We start from the raw sequence: 25,569 nt of genomic DNA, 5'->3' as shown, positions 1-25,569 counted from the left end.
TAATTATGCAACCTTTTGTTGAGTGTCTTTTGGCTTCTTCAAAATTTATTATGCTATCAATTAAACTTTAGTGCCTTAAAATACACCACTTAATTAACATAGGAAGAGAGGTTCTTTCATCTCCCCTCAACCTCATCTTTTTATATTCTCTATTATCTAAAATATCTAAAATATTGGTGGTTATTCTTTGTACATATTTCTTCCTCTTTCTATTTAAATCCAACAATATGTAACCATTAATAATAATTAATTATAAGTCTTTTGAAACATTCATTTATTTTATTATGCTAGCAATTAAACTTTAGTGGCTTCAAATACATGAATTAATTAACATAGGAAGAGAGGTTCTTTCATCTTCCCTCAACAATGCCACTAGGGCCTAATTTTAATGTCATAATCTCATATTTAATTATGCAACCTTTTGTTGAGTGCCTTTTGGCTTCTTCAAATTTTATTATGCTATCAATTAAATTTTAGTGCCTTAAAATACATCAACTAATCTATCTATATATATGTCTATATATATATATATATATATATATATATATAAAGTTGAGACTAGAGGAGGTGATGTGGCATCACCATTTCTCATCTTCTTGTATTCTCTATTTTCTAATAAATTGATTGAGATTAACAAAATAATTACATTACAAAATATTAAAAATAAAAAATAATTATTAGATTGCAAAAGATTACATGTCTCTTCCTCTTTCTATTTAAATTCAATAATTAATTAATATAGGAAGGAATGTTTTTTCATCTTCCCTCAACAATGCCATTAGGGCCTAATTTTAATGTCATAATCTCATATTTAATTATGCAACCTTTTGTTTAGTGCCTTTTGGCTTCTTCAAACTCTATAAATATTAAGTAGTTAAGATTTGTGGCATCATTATTTCTCATCTTTTTATGTTCTCTATTATCTAATATATTGGTTAAGATTAAAAAATAATTACATTACAAAATATTAAAAATAGAAAACAATTATTAGATTACAAAAGATTACATGTCTCTTTCTCTTTCTATTTATATTTAACAATATGTAACCATTAATAATAATTAATTATAAGTTTTGAAATATTCATTTATTTTATTAAGCCAACAATTAAACTTTATTGGTTTAAAATATATCAAATAATTAATATAAGAAGGAAAGTTCCTTCATCTTCTCTCACCAATGCCACTAGGGCCTAATTTTAATGCGATAATCTCATATTTAATTATGCAACCTTTTTTTTAGTGTCTTTTGGCTTCTTCAAACTCTATAAACATTAAGTATTTAAGATTTCTTATGCTTTTTTTATATTATTTAACCAACATCCTCTTTAGAAATGCCATTACTATATAATAAGTAATGATACTGCTCATGCAAATTATTCTAATAAAAAAAACCGAACATTAAAAAATATAGAGTTTGAAAAAGTCAAACATCGAATGGCAATCTGGTGAAGCACCCGCACGTTCAAGAGAAGGTTTATACGGAAATCAGAGGAGTTGCAGAAGATGCCGTATCTGAAAGCAGTGATTTTAGAGGGACTGAGGAGGCACCCGCCATGGCATTTCGTGTTGCCACATGCTGTGACAGAGGATTTCGTGCTTGATGATAAGTATGTGATACCAAAGGACGGGAGTGTGAATTTCATGGTGGGCAACATGGGTTGGGATCCGAAAGTTTGGGAGGATCCAATGGGATTTAAGCCCGAGAGGTTTTTGAATGATCATGATCAAGATTTTGACATAACGGGGAGTAGGGAAATTAAGATGATGCCATTTGGAACTGGCAGGAGAATCTGCCCCGGTTTCGGTTTGGCTATGCTGCATTTGGAGTATTTTGTGGCTAATTTGGTTTGGAATTTTAAGTGGAAGGCTGTGGATGGTGATGAGGTTGATTTGACTGAGAAGCAAGAGTTTACCGTTGTGATGAAGAATCCATTGCAGGCTCTTCTTTCTCCTAGAATTAGATAAGAACATAACTCACCTTATTATTATTAGTATTATTACGCATTTAAAAATTAAGAATCCATTGCAGGCTCTTCTTTCTGGGACTTGACTGACGTTGGTGCTTTAAGAAGTCAAACATTGAATGACAAGACTCAAGAGAGCATGAGTGCGTGAATTCACAAACTTGTGTGCCGCTCTTTCCCAAGTGTCCTGCGTATTATCATTACACGACTATCGAAAGAAAAATGAAACCCAATGTAATTAATGACGGGCCATATGATTATTAGGACAAGTTGCTCATAGATTTTGCGAATCTTAATGTTTTCGAGCTCCCCCATTGGGAAGAAATTTTTCACTCTTCAGGTCAAATAAAGTTGGGAAAATACAATTGGAGAAAATCACGGTGTAATTTCAACTTGGGAAAGAATGGTAGCTTTACTCTTGGACACACACTCAGCACCGAACAAGTGGTTTTAGTGGTAAAATATTTGAGTTAGAACAAAACATCTTAAATCTTCTTATTTGAAGAGTCACATTAATAAGAGTATTACTCTAATGATTTTATTTTTTTTAAATGCTTATTTATTTATTTATGTGGAAAATAGAAGAGTGAAAAAGTAAACACTCTTTCAAAAAACTCTTCAAATAAAAAATAAATTTCTTCCATCAAGACAATAGCAATTATAGCACTTATTTCTGTTTTATAATAATGAGATTTAAAAAAATAACAATATAATATTATCTTAAAGGCTCCAACTAAGGTTTTTCAAAGGAAACAACACTTCTCATTGTTTAATATTGAAGAGAGAGGATGACACTTTCATTCGAACTTTTGGTACTGCTTTAAGAGTTCTAAAAGGCTCTTAAAAACGAGATTCTTATTCTTTGAACAAGATTATTATTCTTTCTTTTCAATATTGAGAAGTGACTTCACCTTCTTCAAATAATGTTATACTACTTTTTATATCATTATTATTGAGAGAGAGAGAAAGAAGTATTATAAGTAAATTATTAAAAAAATAGAGGGTAGTTAAATTTGATGAAAGAATAATTTGATTAAAATCATATTAAAATTATTTATGCGGAATTTGTCTTTTAAACTGCGCGAAGCGCGATTCTATTTCCTAGTATATATATAAAGTTGGGACTACAAGAGGTGATGTGACATCACCATTTCTCATCATTTCATATTTTCTATTATCTAATAAATTAGTTGAAATTAAAAAATAATTACATTACAAAATATTAAAATAGAAAATAATTATTAGATTATAAAATATTACATGTCTCTTCCTCTTTCTATTTAAATTCAATAATATGTAACCATTAATAATAATTAATTATAAATTTTGAAACATTTATTTATTTTATTATGCCAACAATTAAATTTTAGTGGCTTAAATATATCAATTAATTAATATAGGAAGGAATGTTCCTTCATCTTCCCTCAACAATGCCATTAGGGTCTAATTTTAATGCTATAATCTCATTTTTAATTATGCAACCTTTTGTTTAGTACCTTTGGCTTCTTCAAACTCTATAAATATTAAGTAGTTAAGATTTGTGGCATTATTATTTCTCATATTTTTATATTCTTTATTATCTAATATATTGGTTGAGATTAAAAAATAATTACATTACAAAATATTAAAAATAGAAAATAATTAATAGATTGCAAAAGATTACATGTCTCTTCCTCTTTCTATTTAAATTCAACAATATGTAACCATAAATAATAAATTAATTATAAGTTTTGAAACATTCATTTATTTTATTAAACCAACAACTAAACTTTAGTAGTTTAAAATTAATCAACTAATTAATATAGGAAGGAAAGTTCCTTCATCTTCCCTCACCAATGCCACTATGACCTAATTTTAATGTCATAATCTCATATTTAATTATGCAACCTTTTATTTAGTGTCTTTTGGCTTTTTCAAACTCTATAAATATTAAGCATTTAAGATTTGTTATGTTTGGATTTTTTTAATTATTTAACCAACATCCTCTTTAGAAATGTTCTTGTGTTTTTATTTTTTGACTTATTTAAATTTTTAGTATTGTGTGCTTCATGGAGTACTCTTTTCTTCGTGAGTTAAACAATGATAAAGATAGTTGGATGATAAGGGTTAGACTTTGTAATATGTGGGAGTATGTTAATACAAAGAAAAATAGAGAGTTGATTAGTGTGAACATAATTTTTATTGATGAAAACGTTGTCTACAATAACTATACACATTAATATATATTTTTAATGTTAATAAAAAAATAATTAACTTTCATAAATAACATTAGTGTTATAAAGTTGCGCCATTTTTTTTAAAAAAATCATATTTTTTATCAGTTTCATCAAATACAAAGTAATAAAAAAAAGATAATAGTAATTTTTTTTTTAAAACCGCACAAAGTGCGGTTGTATTTCCTAGTTTAATTATAAACATCAATCCAAACTTTCTCCCACTAAAAGATTCTCTCATTAATTAAAGCTTTTGCATTATACAATATTCTTAGGATTTAAAAGATGGGTATACTTTAATTCACCCCCTAAATAGAATGGCAATATTTAATTTCTCTCTCAAAAAAATAAAAATTTCAATTAATTTCCCATTTTTATGTAGAAGATGATGGTAAACTGGGCACATTGATGACCCTTTTTTTCCCCTAATCTTCTTAACATTAAATGATAGCAAATTGATATCTTCACATTTCTAAAAAATAAATTAAAGACTATCATCCTAGATAAGGGGTAAATTGAAGTTTACTATACACATTATAAATCATGCTTATAATGTGTTGCAAGACCCATTTTAAATCATGTCTTAGTTCCAATTTGCTATTGATATGGGGCAGTTGGGCTACCAAAGCCTAACTGCCAAGGTGTAACCAAATACTTTGGCAGTTAGGCTTTGGCAACTCAGCAATTTTTTTTTCCCCTAAGCTGTGCATTAAACTATTAAGTTACCTCGAAAGTTATTTAAAATTTGAGAAATTATTTTTTCACCACTTTTATTTTGTCATAAGTATATTTAAGTATCATAAAATTTTGACATGTTCTTTTCATCATATTTGTTTCTAAACTTATATTAATTAACCACTTTAACACTAAAAATAACCATTTGACCCCTAAATAAATTAAAAAACTATTTTATTCTACAAAATTTTAAAAAGTAAAAAATTATAAGAATACCCCTAAATTCAATAAAATAAATAAATCTCAAAATCTAAGATGATAATTTTTTAATGAAACTATAATTATAAAAAATTAACACCTTTATAATTATAATTTTTTGTAATAACAATTTCATTTAATTTTTATAATTAAATTAAGTATAGGGAAGTTTACAAAAATTAACATGAAGAGAAAAGCTCCTTATAATTATTGTAAACTTCCCTATAATTATAATTACAAAAAATTAACATGATAATTTTTAAATGAAATTATAATTATAAAAAATTCACATACTGCATTTGAGATTTATTTATTTCATTAAATTTAGGGGTATTTTTACAATTATAATTTTTATTTTTCAAAATTTTATAGAATAAAATGATCTTTTAATTTATTTATGGGTAAAATAGTTATTTTTTAGTGTCAATGCAGTTGATTGATACAAGCTTAAAAGCAATGATGATCCAAAGAATATGTCAAAATTTTGTAGTGGTTAAATGTACATATGACAAAACAAAGTTGGTGAATAAATAATTTCCTTTAAAATTTCAATTTTACACTTCTCATATTTCAACCCAAAAAAGTTGAAGGAAATATAAAAATCCAATACTATTTTTGACAATTTCGTACAAGACACTTTATAAATAATTTTCAACAGATTCTATCTCAAATGATAGGACTTTTTTTTTAATTTTTGTTTTATTATAATTTTCAATATACTGTTATTTTTAATTTTTATTTTATTTTAAAAAGTAGAGGGGTGGGTAAAGTTCAAATCAATTTTTTTTTTCAAAAAATTGTTTACTGTCTTAGGATTCGAATTTGGTTGACAAGCTAAATTAAATTGCTTGAAAGGTACTCAATTAAATCCTAAGACATCAAACAAGAGAAAAGTGAAATTGTAAGTTAGATCTCGGCATGGCTTTGGCATGTGCATTATATGAATCTGGTTGCATGATTTAAATTTGTCTAAATCATAATTAACATGCAATATGCACCAATAAATGCTAAAATGTTCGAAGACATCATTTAATGTGTTTAGCAATTAATAAAATGGTGTAATTTGGATTAGCAGCCTCTGTTTTTCTTGCTCATCAATTGTCCTAGCTAGAAATTAAGATGTCAATGATGGAAACTCGGACATTATAGAGATAAGAAAATAGTTTTCAGCTACCAAATGATTTTTTTTTTTATAAAGGGTATTATTTTTTTTACCACCTAAATTTTGTTGACATATCACTTTATTACTATTGTTTTTTACAATTATTCTTTCTTTCACCTATTGTTTTTATTTTTATCATTTTACTACCAAACTATTAAGAGTAATAGAAATTTTAATAGAATTTATAGTGAAAGTTTACTTTTACTCCTAACCTATGTAAATAAAATTTAATCTTCCAAACTAAAAAAAATAAAAAAAAAATATTTTTATACAAAGAGATCATGCTTTTATCAATTGGTTATTTATATATATATCTAAAATAATCAATTGATAAAAGTATTAAAATTGAAAATATTATAATACTTTTGGCTAACACTAAAATTCTTGAAACTTTTGACATCAACAATTTCTTAACAGAGTTAATAGTTTAGTAGTAAAATGAAAAAAAATTAAGTGTAAAAAATAATTAAATTTTTTTTTTGTGGTAAAGTAATGTGTCAGAAAAAGTTAGGTGGTAAAATAATAACATGTCTTAATAATATAAATTTTAATATGCTCCGAAAAACACCTAAAAAGTGAAAGGAGGGCAAAAAAAAAAAAAAAATTCAATACTGAGAAATGTTACACTTTTCTTTCAAATGATGTGAGAACAATCTATTGAAAATTTGCCATGCAACAAACACATGACGTACATGAATTTTAGAAAATAATTTGAAAGTGTATTATTATTGCTTGAAAAAATCAACACGTTAAGAAATTAGATTTTTAAAAAGTATGAATTTTTTATTTACTTTTTTTTTTGTTTTGACCACGAGGTATTTTGGGGAGGGCCCCAACTGTGGGAGGCACCTTTAAGCTCGTACCACAACCCAAACTAAAAGTCTCCGCTCGAACCGAGAGGCACAAGTTCTCTCAACAAAGACGACTTCCCTACGACTCAAACCAAGGAGCAAATCCAGTCAAACCACTTAAGGAGACTCTATTGTCAGTAGAGCCAACACTTTATTGGTTAATTTTTTATTTACTTTTGTTGAGCTCCCAAAGGAAAAAGATTATTCATACTTTCTTGTGAAATGTTAACCAATAATAGTGGGAATTGCCATTTGAATTTTGAAATTCTAAAGTTGACACCGTCGTTTTGGATGTGAAATTCAGTGTCCAGCGACTCAAGTCATTGAGGTTGACGTTGTCTTTGTCCTCCAACCCCAAGTTTCATATTCTTTAAGGAAAAAAAAAATTAAATTAAATTAAATGCCTTTATTGCAATTATCACCAAACCAGAGTTATTAATGGACGGGGCCCATTGAAGACTCACCAGAAAATCATAAAACATTTCCAAATAGTCACTTTCAGAAAAATAGAACAAGAAGAAAACAAATTGGATTTGGAAATTGGAAGCTGAGCAGTTTCAGGTTTTATCCGAATCATCAAATTTAACAAATTTGCGTCGCATCAGCCTTCGCTTCAGCTGGCTGTTACACCAACCTCCCCTGGTTACGGCAAATCTAACGATATATTTTTATTAAAATGTTGCGAATCAAAACTTTAATGGCAAATTAACTTTACTGAACATGTACATCAATGACGCATATAAAATAAAAATAATCAACAATAACGAGTGGCAAAAGTAGATTAAAAAAATAGTTTAAATAAATAAACACGTAACATAGTTAAATTAAACAGAGCATACGAACCATATGATTTGTTGTTATAATCAAATACAGGCAGAATTTTGTTGTGGAAACAAATTTTGAAAACGATAGAGAGTATATTTTTATCTCTTGATCTACAACAATTTACTTTGAATTTAAAAGTATTTTGGGGAATAAAACTTTAGAACAAAAGCATCTAATTCCTAATTTTATCTGAAAAACAAGATGCCGCCCACTTCAAAATCACTACGCCAGATGAAGTCATGTTGCACATGCACATTGCAGATCAACCCTTGATCAATGATATAAAATGGGTTGGATTGAAAAAGTAGAAAGGAAATTAAAAAAAAAAAAATCACATGGGTCCCCATTATCAAAGTGAGAATCTATATATGAATGGATGAATGATTCTTCTTCTCTAAATATCAGTACTTCATCTTCATTTTTTTTTGGCCCTTTTCTAGATGTTAGGGTTTTTTCAATTTCGATGTCGGCTGTTAGTGTTGGTGTTCATTAGACTCGCCATCAGTACCTACCATGAAATTGAAATTCCCATCTCTTGAGCAAACCCCACATCCCAATATCACTCACATTTGCAACTCTTACTTTACTTTCTTGTAGTACTTTGTGCTTCATTTAATGCCAAAGATTCTTGAAGCTGAAGATGGATCCGTGGTACAATCACTTTCAAGATCGGTAAAAGCATTCTTTGGCAATCTTTAGCAATACCCATTAATCGTTTTCTCGATTCTTTTTCCCAAATGAAAAGGCCCCTGCGTCCCGTCTTCACCATTTTGTTACTCACAATCTTGGCTGTTACATTGATCTTTCGAATCGCTGTCCATGGCGGCGGGTTTTTCGCCTCGCTGGAACTTGAAAACAAGATTGTAATAGTTGAAGAACAAGCCCCGGTTTTTAACTCCACTTTTCTTAAACTTGCCGCTATTGATTTAGGTGAAGAGAAATCTAAGCAGGAAATTGAGAGACTATTGGAAGGTAACTTTGATAGCCCAGGGAGGCACCGTACATTTGCCTCGTGGCGGCGGTTTCATCATGATGCCCGGTCCAGATTGTCGTCTTCTTCTTCTTCTTCAGGTATTTCGATGACACTCAGGTCACCGATGTTTTATCGGTATTGGCTTGATTTTAGAAGGAATTTGAATGATTGGGCTAGAAAGAAAAAGTTTCAATCTGATGTGATGAATGATTTGGTTAGATTAGTTAAGCATAGTATTGATAAGCACAATGGGTTAATTGGTTCGGACAAGAAGTATGAGTCCTGTGCTGTCGTGGGGAATAGTGGGATTTTGTTGAATAGTAACTATGGGGACTTGATTGATAGTCATGAGATGGTAATAAGATTGAACAATGCTAGGATTGAGAGATTTGAGCAACACGTGGGGTCGAAGACTAGTTTATCGTTTGTAAATAGTAATATTTTGCATCTTTGTGCTAGGAGGGAAGGGTGTTTTTGTCACCCTTACGGAGAAAACGTTCCAATGATAATGTATATTTGTCAGCCGATGCATTTCTTGGATTACACGAGATGCAATGGCTCTCACAAAGCGCCTTTGCTCATCACGGATCCAAGATTTGATATGCTGTGTTCTAGAATTGTGAAGTATTACTCATTGAAAGGGTTTGTGGAGGAGACGGGGAAGTCATTGGAGGAATGGGGATCTGCCCACGAGGGCTCTCTGTTTCATTACTCCTCTGGTATGCAAGCCGTCATGCTTTCTTTGGGAATTTGTGATAAAGTTAGCATATTTGGTTTCGGCAAGTCTGCTGCCGCGAAGCATCATTATCATACTAACCAAAAGGCTGAGCTTCACTTGCATGATTATAATGCTGAGTATGTGTTCTATCATGATCTAGTGAAAAATCAACGGGCAGTACCTTTCATTTCAGACAAGTTCAAGATCCCTCCTGTGGTAGTTCATCATTGAATTTTGGCCGATTCAATATCTTGCTTTTGTGGAAATTGTTAATTTGTTTCTTTTGAGTTGAGTCATAGTATCGGTAGGATGTCACTAATCGGACAAAGGAAGACAATTGTCAAAGAACTCTGTTTCTTATTCTTTCCCTATACTATCGAAGGTAGTTTTGGGTAAACACGAAATGAAAATCAAAGCAGATTTGTTACTTAGATCCATGTTAGTGTTACTTGTTCTCATTCATTTAAATGAAATTGTTTATGTCAAAAATCTCCACGTTCAATGCAATAACATGCATAGATCATCCCAAATGCTTGTCATGCAGATAAGTGTACTAAGCTGTAGATTTTGGCGTGTCACAGGCATGTTCATTGTAGGAATCTGATTTCATGATTGAAATATGCAGGTACCTTACTGGTATATCTCCAGTGGTTCTGTGCGCTCTCTTTCCTTTTATTATTGTAGTGATTCAAGGGTGTTACTTTTATGACCGGAATCTATATTCTTGTTTGAAATTAACATTGACGGACTTCACTTCAACATTATCTTTGCCGATGACTAATACCCATTGACCAATTTTACGCAAAAGCGCCAGGAAATGTGGTTTTTTCTGCAGATGAAAAGGATCATTTAGGGCCCGTAGCCCGCAAATATGAGCCAAGTTTGCTTTGATATTTGCCATTCCCCGGATTCTTTCCTAATTGTGATGTACTTCATAAACTCCAACAATTCAACAAGTAAGAAAGGATTATCCGATCATCCTGTATGCAAAAAGCGAAAAGAAGCTACAGATGCAATTTCAGCATTCCTTGGGTATCTGATTCTCTAACTAGCTCAAGATTGTAAATGAAAACTGTGCCGCTTTCAGCGCAGGCTTACGAACAGTTCTTTCAGTTCAAATCTGGCAAACGTTTCTTGTGTTCTTGGCACTTATGGACACAAAACGTTCAGGGAGGTTCACCGACAGATCCCTTTCATACAATTACCGCTGACTGCTCCAAGTCGATTGGAGTCGGCTATTAAAAATTTCTGTTGTGTGAACGTCTGTTTGTATTGCCTAAGTCAAGATCTTGACTGATAGAAACAGCTGATGACTCTACAACTATCGCCAAGTATAAACTCTCGACTCTTTCACGAACAGGCCTCTACTATAGAATTATCGCTAAGAAGTCTTTCATTTTGAAGCAACTCTCATTGATTTAATAAGAAGCCATTACATTGATGTTGAGTTTTTCCATCGTACATACATCAAAATTCAAACTCCGTTAACACCACTTACAACTCTCCTATTGTGGAGTTTGCTTTTACCCAAAAAAGCCACCGTCCCTTTCCACATAATCCCTTACAAAAAGTCCCCAAAAAGAAGAAAACAAAAGAAATATTTACATCCCCATTGCTAGCATCTTACATCCTCTTTGCTAGCACCACCTCCATAACTTCCATTTCGCTTTGTTCATTCTGCTGGCTCCATCTCCACTCCTCTCTCTTCAAATTTCACTCCCACCAAGAACCTTATGCTTGTCTGTTAAAAACCGTGAGATTATCAAATCAGTGGAAAGATAATTGTTAACCTGCTCCCGTGAATAATAAATAATAATATTAAGACCAATGGCATTACCTGTTTTGGATCATAAACAGCATATTCATTGTACTCAAGAGGGCTATTTTTGTGCTCAGAGGGAATCAAGCGACCACCAGGGACTTTGATATCGTCATTCCAGAAGAAGTGCTCGGATTCATCTGTTTTCTTTCTCCCTAATCCCTTCACTCCAAGCTTCTTATCTTCCAAAGATTTGGTATCCTGGCTCATGGTAATAAATGGGTTAATGAGGGTTATATGATTGTCAAGAACAACTGTCTGCAACTTCTTTAACCTACCTCTGGTGGTTTCTTAAGCTCAGTTACTTGATCTCCCAATGAAGCGACAGCCAAAACTAAGAATCCTTCTGGCCTGTCTGCGGCTGTGAACCCATACCTGGCAGCTTCGGCTGCTGCATCTGAACAAACAATAGCCCTGCCAAACTGTTAAACAGAAAGCAATCTCAGAATAATACAAACAGAAAGCAATCTCAGAATAATACAAACAGAAAGCAATCTCAGAATAATACAAAGGTTAAATACTTAGGTAGAGAATTCATAGTAATGTATGGCCATACCATATAGCCGGGCACAGGAAGAGAGCAAGATGCAGGCAGGAACCCTTTCTGCAGGTGTCTTAAAAGGTTGGAGCTTCTGGTACCTAATACGGTTCAACAAAAAGACAGAACACTTATTCCATCTGTTGAAGTAATAACAATTAGAGATAGCTTGAATCAAGATTCACAAACTCACCACACCACAAGAGGACCTTGTTAGGCAACTTCTTTATTTCGTCCAAAGAAGGTTGAGCATTTGATTCAATGACAAAAATGTTATCAACGGATACTCCATACTCCTGCATTACAAAATAGCTTGTCATGATTGCTAGATAGTTGGAACACTGATTAACCAAGATTGCGTACAATAGAGTCATTCGTACAATGTCTCCAAGTTTGACAGGTTCGTAAGTCTTCTCTAGGTAGTTTACAATCATCTTGTAGTCATCAGAATCTTTCTCCAGTGCAGAAATGGAGCAAGCCAGTTTCTCATAGCAATCAGACAATGGATCATCAAGGGTAGAACCACTCATATCTCCAATAAGATGAGAAGCCACAGTGATGTCCCGAACAGCCTCAAATGAAGATGCAGCCTGCAGGTTTCAAAATGTAGCATCAAGTAATTTATAAAGAAAAGGACAACCTACTTCATACTGAAGTGATATACTGTCTGCCAATAGCATTACATGGTCTGCAATTTCTTGATTGTCCCTGAAGATGAAAGGCCTTAACGAGTGCATGAGAGTAAACCATCTATTGCTAAAATCTGTCCAAATAGCCTCGGCTTTTTGTCCTGTTTCTTTTGTTGATTTCACTGCTTCAATGAATTGTTGGAGAACCTCTTCACCTGAAGAATTGCTTATGTCATATTAATACTCAAGGGAGGATGAATCAAAAGCTAGAGAGAATAAGGTAAAAGAAGCAGGGATAGTAGATTCAAAAGGTTCTTACATCTGTTCAAGTGCACATTAGAAAGCATTCCTATAGGCAAGTCAGGAGCATCAAGTCCCATTTCCATCAGAGCATATCTGTGCAGGATACCAAAATTAGATTTATGGACTCACTACCAAAAAGATGGACGAGCGTAAATAGATAATAATGAACTCTTGATGGAGGAACTGCACCTATAGACCTCTTGACTGCAGAGAACCTTCATAAAATTAGCAACCACCGGATCAAGTTTGCTATGTGCTGCTGCAACTCCAAGTTGTCTCATACCAAGTCCTCCATGTCTCACCTCAACGCCATCATCCTGTTAGGTGAAACCAAAAAATAAAAATTGAAAAAATTAAAAAAAGTTCGATACCTTCGCAAAACAAACAGTTCATTTCTTGGCAGGTTGAGAAGACCAAGAGATTGTACCATGTCAATTGGATAAAACTTCAACGGCTTTTTCTGGAATTTCTTTTCTCTTTCCCATGGCTCAAATTCATTGCCGGTTACCTCCTCAAAGAGCCTTACAAACTCCTTGATGGCATTATCCACACCTGTCCATTCTTCAAGCCTCTCCTCAGCATTAGGATCATCACCAACTTTCCCTTTCTTGTAATAAAGGTGCAAGTTGCTATCCGGTACTGTGATCAGTTGCACGATGCAATAGCTGACATTAATCATACACAAAACTCAGCATAAAGCAAAAACAAAGCAAATTTAGAAATGCAGTGTTTTGTGACATTACAGATTCATCCCTCGCCCTTGATCACATAGGGAGAAGGCACAGTTGTACAAAATCCCATCTTTCTCAAGGATCTTTCCACCTTGCTCCTGCAATTTTGTATCCTTATAGACTCCTCTCTTTCCATATAATTTGAGCTGCAATAAAGAGTACTCAATCAGAACTTGGAAATGGTTTCCTTGCAAAGAACGAGGGAAATAACACTTACTTCTGCTGCCATAGATTCAATTGCCTCTTCACTGGGATCCATTTTGTCCCAGGGAATTCCTTTGCTGTCCGGGGCAAGATCAGTACTAAGTCATAGGCTTCTAGAGGCTGTGCCTCCTGTTTCTCTATGCTATCAATCAACCAACCTTCGCTAACAACACGTGTGCCTCTTTCCCTACAAGAATTTGCAATCCAGGACTGAATAATATATCCTGTGTTACAATTACACGTATTGATCTAAACAAACTGTTTTTTGCCATACATGAATTCGAACTTTTACAACTTGAAATAGAACACGGCTCGGGTATGAAAGCAAATTTAATACATCACTTTGACATTTTATGCACTTGAAGTTCAAAAGACTGAACTGTACATAACACGCTCTTTAACTGACTTTAGAACTCACATTGCTTCCACTAATTTAGATGAGCCACCGCGCTCTCTCTCAGCAGGTGAAGCAACCAAGCAATTCAAGCCTATGGAGTTCATCACGACATTAAGAGCAAGAATAGGATCAGCAATGAAAATGGAGTCCTCTAAATAGTTTGAAGACCTAAAAAAGGAGGAGCAAACAACCAATAGGTGAGGCGGCAACCTTCCCTCCATGTTTTTCAATTGTTGTTCTCCAATATTGCTACATCAATAGTCAAATTACTTGCAATTAGTATCGTGGAAATCATATTAACCTTAAACATTAAGAGGAACAACATTTGACTTGGTACATACTTGTGTACGAGAAAGACGACCCATAAGCGAAATAGTCATTCCTGTGAAGGGTTTGACAGCAGCACCTACATCTCTGCGTGGCCTGTGACTAGGGTCTTGATACCTCTTTGCCAACTACCGTGGCAAGATACAACAGAGCTCAAATAAGAGTTACTAAGAAATTATTATCAGTAGTAAAATTGACGCTATACAGAAGCTTACATCTGAAATAGGAGAATTAAGAACAGAATCAGGTAATTTTGTTGGTTCCTGCTTCCTAGGTGGATCTTTTGTTCTGAATGTGCAAGTAGACCACTCACTGTACATTCCTTTGCATGAATATCTTTTACCATCAAATTCCAAGTTGCCATTGCATACTGGACATTTGTCTAACGGCCCATAAAACAACATGTCTAGGCTGTACCAATTAATTCAAAAAGAATTTCACACATGGAATCAAATTCTTCATAAACTTAAAAATGGCCTAATGCATACACCATTATAGCACACATAGCTTTATATACTAACCATTTAGTGACAACAGCAACATCTGAGCCAGACGAATCTTGGCCATTGAGTTCAAGAATTTCTCTCATTTGTTCAGCAGAAAGTTGGCCCTCGATTGATTTACAAAATTCTTCAAACTCAGCAGTAACATCACCAGAACGTTTCCCATTAGCATGGCCGCCATTGCCATTATTTTCTTGCTTGGTCTTCTTCGGAGGAGTTTCTGTAGCTTCTTGTGTTTTGTTCTCTGCTTTCTGCTTCCTTGTCATCACTTTCTCTTCATCAGAAGACGCATGAGCATGCGACCTTGTTTCATGAACCTTAACATTAACATCAACAAAGCAATTCATATTACTTTTATGATAATCTTATTTCTCATAAAAGAAGACGAATTAGTAATATTACAACAAACCTTCATCTTTCAGCCTTTAATTTCTCTCCATTACTTACTACTACACAGAATTTTAACAACGATGAAACTGGAGAGTTTCTTCGCTGCTACATCGTAGACATTTTAAGCTAAGAGATTCAGGCAGCATAATGTATTGACACGTAAGACTAAATTGTGGCCATCCGCAGAATTGGACGTGTGTTATCATGCATAGAACTCGAATGACACGTGTCCAAATGGGTGCTTTTAACAGCCTAAAGCGTTGACAGGTGGTGACACATAACCGTTTATTCTGTGCCCTACTGTTAGTTTGCTCTTAACATTTTGCATGCACAAATGTTTGGCAACTTGGCAGCTTCATAGCTTCCCCAGGCCAACACCTGGAACTTGAAGAGGCAGAGTTATGATTCTGTGTCTTGGGGTGTACACTCATACTACATGGGGCAAATCAGAAATGGGTTTGTCATGGCAACCGCCAAGTTTTATTATACATGTAAGCAACAATTGACTCAAAATTAGTCTCTTAAAATTCTTTAATTATTCATAAAAAATTAATTTTAAATTAATATAAGTTAAAAGAACCATTCATTTGATAGATTCAAAAGTTTTGATGGATGGAAATATTATGATAAGTTGTGTGTGTGTGTGTGTGTAAGAAATGAGAAATGATATATATTTGGGGGACAAAATTACTTTGCAACCGTTGTACTAAACACGCAAATTTGATATTTTCTTTAACAATTCCTATTATTTTTTGTAAATAATAAAAATTATAAGTTTTAAAAATTTTATGCAATAAGTCCCAATTAAAATATAATAATTTCAAAATTTTAAAAAATCTATTTGGCTTTTTCTTGAGCAATCCCTATTATTTTATGTAAATAATAAAAACTATAAGTTTTAATAATTTTATGTAATAAGCCCCAATTAAAATACAATAATTTTAAAATATAATAATTTTCAAATTCTAAAAAATTTATTCTCTCTATCTCCTTCTTAAATTAGTTTGTCCTACTTTAAATCTTAATTTATTCATTATCAAACATATAATTCTTCTAAAACATAAAAAAAGTCTTCTAACTACATACATTAGATTAATTTCTTAAACACAAAATCTCATAAAAATAACACTTGACTTTTCTCAAAAGAAATATATTGCGTTTATGTTTTCTTCTTTACCATTGTAATAAAAAAAGAGAGTTATATCTTACTTTCTATAATAAGATCTAATCAATTAGAATCTGTTGAATGCAATTAAAGACGGTGGGTTAGGTTTACTTTACTAAAATTTAATCTTAATAAGGTGTTTGGTATGAATAAGTAAACTAAAAATAATATAGCTTATGCTACCAAATTATCATGTGATCATGATTTATTTTTTTTAACCCCAAGGAGAACCTAGAATAAGTTTTTAAAACTAAATTTTTGGCTTATGTTAACAACAAAAAATTAAAATGTTACATTAGAAGCCTAAGAAGTTAGTTAATTTTAATGTTTTTTTAAAGGTATTCTCCCATAATATATTAATTTAAGTTATTATTCATTCTTTACAATTTTAAATTTAAGTTTTCTTTCTTTATAATTTTAAATTTAAGTAATAGAATAAATATTATATAATTTATTTTTTTCACATTAAATAAATAATTGATCAGCTTCATACGTGTAATAAGCTATAAGTAATTTTACGTAATTTCAAATTTACATATAGAAAATTATTATTTTAAAAATATTATTTATAAACTCTATAATGAAATTTAAATGACTATCCAAGAATTTATTTAATATTTATTTATTTTTCATTTTAATATTGTCAAAATTTTATAAAACCTTGTCCAATCTAGTATTACACTAAAAACAAGATAATATTATTATAATCCAGTTGGTATTTTAAGTAAATGGGAGTGGAGAGTATTTTAGTAAATTAAAATAATCCATCCATACATTGTTTTTAACATATAAATATGTTCATTTACTAAATTGCCTTTGACCCATATAATAAAATATTTTAATGGTCTACTGTATCAAAATTTTGAAACTTAATCTTTCCTTATTTTTGTAGTAAACAGAAGGAACTGTATCGTTAATAACCAAATAAGCGCATCCATGCCGTTGGAATAACTTTGTAACTCTTGAATTGAATTCAATAATTGGATCACAAAAAGACAAAAGATAATGTATAAAAGCACGGTTACATTATAGCTGGCACATATTTGGGTTGTTTCCCCCACGATCCACAATCCAATGTTATGGGGGGTTCGGTACTTCAGCGTAGCTTGTCTTTATGTTGGGTTTGGTCTTTGTATAGTTTTGAGGTTTGGGCTTCGAGCCATAAATGATGGGAGAATGAATAGATAACAAGCTTTTTGGTTTCGTCTTGTTGGCACTTTGATCAAAAGGAGGATAAAACGGGATAAAGTGTTTTTTTTTTTCTTTTGGGTGACTTTTTAAGGGATTAGACTCCAGTGCAACTGTGGTATCGTGCTACAGTTGCATTCAGCCGTTGGATGCACTTATATTGTGTTTACTTGCTGGAGTGGGAGTGAGGAGTGTGGATTCCTCCCACTCCAGCGTTTACTTACTTAAAATGGGGAGGGATTGGGAGTCCCACTCCGTGGGCCCCATCCATTTTTAGAGTGGGGAGTGGGAGTGGGACTCCCATTGGGGGAGGTGGGAGTGGAAATCCACTCCCACCTCTCCCATTTCTACCCTTTTTTTATTTTATGTTTTATAATTAATAAAATAAAATAAATAATATTATATTTATTTAAATAATAATATTATATTTAACTAAATAATAATTTACATTAATTCTAAGTTTAAATTATTTTAAAATAATATTATTATATTAATAGAGAATTAATAAATATAATATTATTATATTTATTTTAAAAATAATAGTACTATATTTATTTAATAATAATAATAAATACTTTATTCTAAGAAAATATTAATTTGTACTAAATAATATTATATTATTATTTTATATAATAATAAATTTAATATAATTATATTAAATAAAATAAAATAACATTTCATTTTATATTAAAATTACAATTAATAATTTATTGTTCATAATTAAGAATATTAATAATTATAATAAATTTACAAATATAATAAAATAAATATTATTCATTAAATATATTTTTTATTAGTTTTGTAATTAAAAATTATAATTCTTTAAATAAGGATAAAATTGTAATTTGAAACTATTTACTCCCAATCCAAGACAAAGTAAACACATAAATTGGATTCTGATCTCCATTCCATGCTTCCATTCCAGTGTAAGTAAACAACCTACTCCCACTCCCACTCCACACTCCCAATCCTAGGATTCCCACTCCCCAGGATTCCCAATTCAATCCAAAAAGTAAACGCTACCTTAAATTAGTGTTGGATGCATTTGAATTGGTGGGATCTACTGGCATCCAACGGCTGGATGCAACCGTGGCACGGTACCACAGTTGCACCATAGGTTTCCCCCTTTTTAAGATAATATTTTAATAATTTATTTTATTAAAAAATTCACATAAAGGCAAAAAATTTTGTCACACTTTTTGTCCTGATTATATTCAAAAATCATTTTTCTTTATAAATTGCTAAATGTCGCTTTATAAGAAGAATTTTTTTAAAAAAAATTTTTGTTTTCGAATTGATGCAACCTTTATTTTTTATATCAAAGGAAAGAGTCTTTTCTATGGAACTAATTGCCTAAGCAATACTGTGTGATAAACTAACATTCCACATTATTCAGCATGTTAGTGAGGGAGATCTTGACTAGTTTATAAGTCTTGATTCTCTTAACAAATTATATGCATTTCAATTTGTAAAACCTATGAATAGAATTGTGACCGTTTTTGTGCTAAAAATCAAGACTTTCTATTCCATGCATCCAATAAAATCATGACCTATAGACATGTAAAATTCCAATTTTGGGATTAAATCATGAACACATATTAAAATCTTATTTATCTGGATATATCACTTTGTTGATGTGCTTGGTGTGAGATTGAACGGTCCAATGGGGATCCGAACGCATGCATGACGTTTTGCTATCGTAATAATTAAGTAAACCAATATATGCAAATGATATTGTTACCATATCGGGTATGAGCACAAAACTTTTCTAACTATTGTTTTAAATCCCTAATTTTTAACAAAAGAGTGAAAACGTGCATATATATATGATAATTGATAAACCCCTTTACTGAAAAGATAGCCATTGCGTGGCTTCCTCTGGCCGTCTGAGTTAGCTTAATGCTCGAGTGTTTGATACCCAATCATTAAGGTACAAATTGGGCATGCAGTTTAGCAACAAGGAACAATGCGGCTAATTGAACAGGTTTTTAACCATTTGGTTTTTATTTTTCACTATGGCCCTAGCTATCTATTTTTCTCTCCCGACAAAGCATAGTGGCGGTCCCAAAATCTTCAAAAAAATATCGAACTTTTCACACATTTTCCCTACAACTTTTTGGGTGGTCAAGCCTACCAATAAATCAATTAACAATAACAATTTCCCTATTTCTCTCGTGGTCTCTTTTGCAAGTCTGATGAAAATACATACACTCTTGTGTCTTTTCTTGAGAGAGAGAAAAATAAAAAGTCCTCTTTTCACATATGCAAAAAGTAACCTTTTCTTGGTTATTATTCATTTGAAGGTACTTGATTATGTTTATTTATTTATTCTGAGATTTGATTATTCACATGATCTTTCATCAAAGTCCACTGTGTATAAGACTACAGAATTCTCCTTTTTTTCAGGTTAATTAATAGTTAATCATTCTTTAGTTGATGTTAGTCTATTAGTTGGACAATTTGGTTTGGCCTAAGTTGGAATCTCACTAACTTTCCTGCCATGCCTTTGAAAATAGAGACACGTTGGTGCATTTTTACAGAATAGGTTTAATAAAGTCTATGATCTCTAATCTAATTTGATTAAAGCAAAATAATCTAACTTTTTCCTTTTTCTTTTCTGTGACATAACGTGTGTGCACTAATTTCATTATTTTAGCCAAATCCCAAAAGAGCAAGAGGAACCCCACAATCTGCCTTTACTCTAATTATTTCTAACGATTTTTCACTAATATCTTCATGCGACACTGAGGGTTGTCAAAATCTCGCATGATCTGGTGAGAAATGATTAATAGGTTTTATATGTGAGGTATTTATCAAACAGTATGAGGCTTTTTAGAGGGTTTTAAAAGCAAAACGCGTTGCTTTATGACGAGTAATGTCACATGGTGTGATCCACAGATCATCATTAATGAATGAGCAATGATGTTTTAGATAGAAAAATTTAGTACAGTGCTGATAGAAATAAGGTAAAACCAATGCCATTTACCACGACACTAATTTTACTTTGTTTCCATCAACACTATACCTCTTTAGCAATTTGTTTTTTTATGATTAACAACATTAAAAACACGACATTCTAGTATATAAGAGTAGAAGATATTAGATAGAACACAGAAATGAACTACTGATTAATGTAAGAAGGTACCAATATTGTGTTATATTAAGGGAGAGAGGGTAGATACACACGTAAACAATTATACGTAATAAAAACACAATCCTGATACATATGAAGATTACCAGTCAGTAATGAAGCGGATAAATTTTCTCCGTTGAAGAAGTAACACAGACAAGCTTTATAATCAACAATACAATTGTGTTACTAGGGCTAGGAGAAGAAAATTCATCTACTTCAAAACTTGAGGTAATCTTCTTATTCTTCTTTCACTAAGCATGCAAACTAGATTATTTTTTATGTGGCTCATTGATCAGCAAGTGCTCGGTAGCAAATCGCTCCCTGTGCTGCCTCATTCGCCTTTGTTGAGAATGTTTTGTTACTGAGCACAAGCTTAGATGATGAGACCTGGCTACTAATTAATGATCGCCGACACAAAAGAAATTCGTTAAAAAAAAAAAAAACTCTTTTAAAACCTTATGAAATCTTGAGAAATTAACTAGCAGCTGCGAGCAACTTCATCTTCGGAGCCAGTGGTGACGCACTCCTTCTCATCTTCAAATCCATCAAGGGATGGGTGAGGAGAATGGCCTTTGCCAAATGACCTAATATGGTCCTTAAGTGATCTCTTGTGCTTGAAATCAGAACCACAAGTACAATACCACAACTTGCCGCAATTCTTTTCATGGGTTCTCCAATCTCCTTTCACTGCAAATGTCTTGCCGCATTTTCGGCACATAAATGGCTTGGCACCATGCTTTCTTTTGAAGTGAGTTTGAAGTGTCCTGAAGTCTTTCAATGGCTTAGCTCTTGGATGATTGATGTTGTTCTTGCAGCCTTGAGCACAACAATAGCATGGTAGCCTAAGCATTGCCGCTGGCTGTGTCCCTTTGAGTGAATCTGGTCCTTTTCTATATTCAGATCCGTGCCCCCACATATGCATCTGTAATAAGAAAAAATCATGCATTTGAAATTTCTATGTTAAAAAGAAATATTTTTAGCAAGTTCCTATGAACATTGTGTTAAGGAAAGATTCTAATTGCCTATAAATCCCTTTTAGTCTTTTGGTTTTGGGCGAATTACTCCGGTAGTCCTTATAGTAAAATAGTTTTTTTTTTCTTTTTGTATAATATAACTTAAAATTCAAACAAATCTTATATGTAATAGATGAAAAACAAAGAAGAGAATTAAGTATATTTTAACAGTTGTTAACATACAATAGTCAACAGGAAATTTGTGGGTAAATTTTAAAACTATATTGATTGACTGGGATTAGCTCAAACCCAGAGGATTGAAGCACTACCCTCTGATTGAAGGATTAAGATTTGATTTACTTTTTATTTCCCATTTTAAATACCAAAAAAGACATTTTTGTGACTAACTAAAACTCTAAAACTAACGGATGTTAAATCTAATTTCAACCTACGACTTCTTTCGGTGTTTTAGGAATTGCAATTTTTTTTCCAAAACTTAAAAACGAAGACTTCACCTAACATTTAGTTTTTTTTTTTTTCATTAGTTATATTTTTTATTTTTTTTCATCTTTGGGGATTTTGATTCTCGCGTTTCTCATTCTCGGATTATTATAGCCGTCTAGTTTATCTAGATTATAAGTTATTAACTATAGAGTACAGAAATTTTTTTAAAGATCTTCAATAATACTTTCAGAGAACTAGAAGAAAAGAGAGGAGAAAGTTAAAAGAAAATCAAAACAATAACTTCATTAAACAGACAACTTTATTTACATAGAGCTAATATCTATTACTTTCGAATTTAATCTAATTGTGATAATTCTTAGTATCGAAACCAACTACAAAGTAAGAGAAGCGGGAGTTAAATCAAAAAAGAAAGAACTGATAATGACATGGGTGATAGATTATGAGAGTTTATCTGTATGAAGAAGAAAGATGAGAACTTTGAAAGAATTTGAAAAAAAAAGGGGGGTCTGAGGAAGAAAGTGGAGAGTTAGATGATTGATATAGAGTTAACATTGACTAGTATTAGGATTTTCTGTTGGTCACAAAATAATTAGTTTTGGTATTTAAAACGAAAATAAAAAGTAAATCAAATCCTAGCCCTTAAAAGACTTAAATATCATGTGTATTAATCTTCTATAAAATTAAAAAAAAAAAAGATTAAGAGAGGATTTGAATCCTTAACTCAAACTCTAGAATTTAAGGAGCACTACTCTTTAATTAATAAAATTTAATCAAACATTAGAATTTGACAAAAGGATTACTCATACTTCATAAAATGTTATTCATGAGATTAAATGATAATTTAAGAGTGTTATGAAACACAAGATGGGCATATTCCGGAGAATATATAACTTGGCAAAGAGGTAAAGTAATTCAGAATGTTTAATGTATCATTCAAAAACTGACAACTAATTAAGCTTGGTTTTCTTAAGATGTGGAGCAGCAATGATAAAAGTAATAAAAAGTTGAGAATTATTAATTGGAGAAAGAGTATCCAAAGTCATATGTAAAACTTCAAATGAGCCTTATATTGCCCTCATTCATTATTACTAACTTCCCTCACTATCGTTTGTATAATCTTTTAAATTCTCCTCCAAGCCCAATTTAATTACTTTCTTTCCTCATTAGCTTTTCACCCTAAAGGGAGGCAATGAAGGACGATTGTCAAAAGAAACGGGATTTAGACTACCAATTATCGAATCTTTACACTACTAAAGGCAAAGGGAATGTTATCATATTTACAAATTAGAGGATAGGATGCTCAAATCCTAAAGAGAGATCAGAGAGGAGCTTCGAAGTGTCATAACCCTGTGCTTTCATTTGCTAATGTTATATATTGTTTAATTTTATTTATATAATCACCACTAGCCTCAAATTTTAGAATGATCTTGAAATTTTGTAATATACAACTCTCAACGTGAAAGCCTTTAAACTATTATATGATCTCGAGGCATGTTAAAGGTTAACACTTAGAAATTAAAGCAATTATAATCTCAAAAGCCTTCTAACCTCTCTTTTTAGCATAATGAACTTTAGAATTTACCTCAACAAACATGTTCTTCTACTATTAATTTTAAAGATTATATTTGATTATTACTTGCATATTTTTGTTATAATTATGCTTGGTAACCATTTGTAGCGTTGTGATATATATATTTCAATAGAATAATGTTAGTTATCCGAAAATTTTAAGTGTCAATTTGATTATCAACTGATATAGTATTCATTCATTAAATAGTGATTAAGTAATTTTGTATGCGGATGAAATTCATCATCGTATAGATAAGTGATACATAGCATTAGGACAAATCAGACTCAAATGTTAGGATCCTTTCATTTTGATATTTGTTTAATCTCTTACTTAGAAGTCAAATTTAATCTAGATTTCTTATGGGGCTTTCACACGGCCTCTTGGCCTTCAATAGGAAAATAGTTCATACTTAGTGAATATATGAATCAAAGAAGCAATGAAACAGGATTAAAGAAAAATATATATGCATTAACATTTAACAGTACATAAGCTTAACTTGTCGAACATTTTCCTTAATTATCGGAATTGTAATTTTATTTATAAAGAAATCCAAAAAACACAAGAAGGGCTATATCATCTCAAGAAAATTTATCATGCACCACAAGATAAAAGAATATTGGTAAGTAAATGAAAAGCAATCAAGGGTTCTAGAAATCAAGAAGAGAATTAATAATTTAACTAACCTGCATGTTATTGTACCTATTGAAGGTCTTACTACATATGGAGCAAGCAAATTGCATCGGACCGACTAGGATCTGTGCAGGAGTTGGGATCCAAAACCTAGAATCTTTGTTCAAAGAGCATCCATGAAAGCTTTTCCTACTGATCATTTCTTCTTGCTTAGTATCAAAATCCTTACTCTCAGCATCAGAATCTCCGGTGTTAGGCAATCCGATGTGCAAGGCCACAGTAACTTTTTCAATCTTTTCTTGTTTAACACCAAGATTAGTCTCCTGCACTTGCATATCTTCTTCTTCTTCCTTCAAAGCTTTCTTCTCTTTAAACCTACTAAGAAGAGGCAAACATCGAACCCCCTCGTCCAAATTCTCCGGTTGCTGCTGTTGCTTTTGTTGCTGATAAACAGGTGGGAATTTTAAGATGGTCATCATGGGATTTGTCAACTGAGCTTGTTGAGTCACATATGAACTATAAGAAGAAGAAGAAGATGACGATGAAGATGGTTTGAGCCATTCAATGAAAGTTGGAGATTGAAAGCTGCACAAATTGTTATCTTCTACATGGTAGCTCCTTAAACCCATCTCTCTTCAGAGAATCCCTTGAATTTCAATCTTGAGATGGTTTATATTCAAGACTTAATATGTGCTTGCACACTTAAGGTTGTTGATTTCTTAAAGGTGGTTTGGTTTTTGTCTTTTAGGAATTTTTTTCCTCTCTTTCTTTTCTACCTTCGGCATTTGTTTGGCTATGGAGATAGAGAGTAATTAGTGGTGGGGTTTAAGACAATGACACGCATAAAAGTTGGGACTCACAAATGAAGAGAATCCTAGAATAGTGTTATTATTATATGTGTATTATTATACTTAGACATCATTAGATTTCAAAGAATTTGTTTGGGTTTAAAATTTTAATGAAATTTGACTCATATGTATTAATA

The 25,569-nt window shown here is 31.8% G+C and overlaps 4 protein-coding genes across 4 annotated transcripts; 2 read left to right on the top strand and 2 right to left on the bottom strand.

Annotated features, from left to right (window-relative positions):
* The first annotated feature begins 1,494 nt into the window (after nt 1–1,494).
* On the top strand, nt 1,495–2,018 carry LOC107178318 (cytochrome P450 89A2-like). Its single transcript, XM_015533262.2, has one exon. It carries the CDS (start codon nt 1,504–1,506, stop codon nt 1,963–1,965), a length of 462 nt encoding a protein of 153 aa, XP_015388748.2. The 5' UTR covers nt 1,495–1,503; the 3' UTR covers nt 1,966–2,018.
* Nucleotides 2,019–8,057: 6,039 nt separating this feature from the next.
* On the top strand, nt 8,058–10,072 carry LOC102615752 (beta-1,6-galactosyltransferase GALT29A). Its single transcript, XM_006487903.4, has one exon. The coding sequence runs from the start codon at nt 8,686–8,688 to the stop codon at nt 9,868–9,870; it is 1,185 nt and encodes a 394-aa protein (XP_006487966.1). The 5' UTR covers nt 8,058–8,685; the 3' UTR covers nt 9,871–10,072.
* Nucleotides 10,073–10,987: 915 nt separating this feature from the next.
* On the bottom strand, nt 10,988–15,649 carry LOC102620309 (protein ADP-ribosyltransferase PARP3). Its single transcript, XM_006487917.3, is given in 19 exon segments — nt 10,988–11,380; nt 11,477–11,659; nt 11,737–11,880; nt 12,015–12,097; nt 12,190–12,292; nt 12,377–12,586; nt 12,680–12,840; nt 12,945–13,021; nt 13,118–13,245; nt 13,356–13,593; nt 13,672–13,805; nt 13,877–13,959; nt 13,962–14,050; nt 14,282–14,351; nt 14,452–14,509; nt 14,602–14,715; nt 14,803–14,998; nt 15,109–15,407; nt 15,500–15,649. Coding segments are annotated over 19 exon segments (2,445 nt in total). The 5' UTR covers nt 15,506–15,649; the 3' UTR covers nt 10,988–11,311.
* Nucleotides 15,650–20,961: 5,312 nt separating this feature from the next.
* Nucleotides 20,962–25,328, bottom strand: LOC102615447 (zinc finger protein WIP3). Its single transcript, XM_006487902.4, has 2 exons — nt 24,638–25,328; nt 20,962–21,888 (listed from the first exon to the last, which is right to left on the bottom strand). Exons 1-2 carry the CDS (start codon nt 25,211–25,213, stop codon nt 21,445–21,447), a joined length of 1,020 nt encoding a protein of 339 aa, XP_006487965.1. The 5' UTR covers nt 25,214–25,328; the 3' UTR covers nt 20,962–21,444.
* Nucleotides 25,329–25,569: the final 241 nt, after the last annotated feature.

The sequence above is a fragment of the Citrus sinensis genome, chromosome 8 (assembly GCF_022201045.2).
Source record: "Citrus sinensis cultivar Valencia sweet orange chromosome 8, DVS_A1.0, whole genome shotgun sequence".
Classification (NCBI taxonomy): Eukaryota; Viridiplantae; Streptophyta; class Magnoliopsida; order Sapindales; family Rutaceae; genus Citrus; species Citrus sinensis.
This window is presented reverse-complemented; position numbering and strand designations above follow the sequence as displayed.

Bases quoted from the DNA above. Each gene is read 5' to 3' on its own strand.
- LOC107178318 (XM_015533262.2), top strand. From the start codon at position 1,504: ATGCCGTATCTGAAAGCAGTGATTTTAGAGGGACTGAGGAGGCACCCG.
- LOC102615752 (XM_006487903.4), top strand. From the start codon at position 8,686: ATGAAAAGGCCCCTGCGTCCCGTCTTCACCATTTTGTTACTCACAATC.
- LOC102615447 (XM_006487902.4), bottom strand. From the start codon at position 25,213: ATGGGTTTAAGGAGCTACCATGTAGAAGATAACAATTTGTGCAGCTTT. The intron at 21,889-24,637 runs GTTAGTTAAATT...TTCTTATTACAG, and splicing joins ATAGGTACAATAACATGCAG to ATGCATATGTGGGGGCACGG.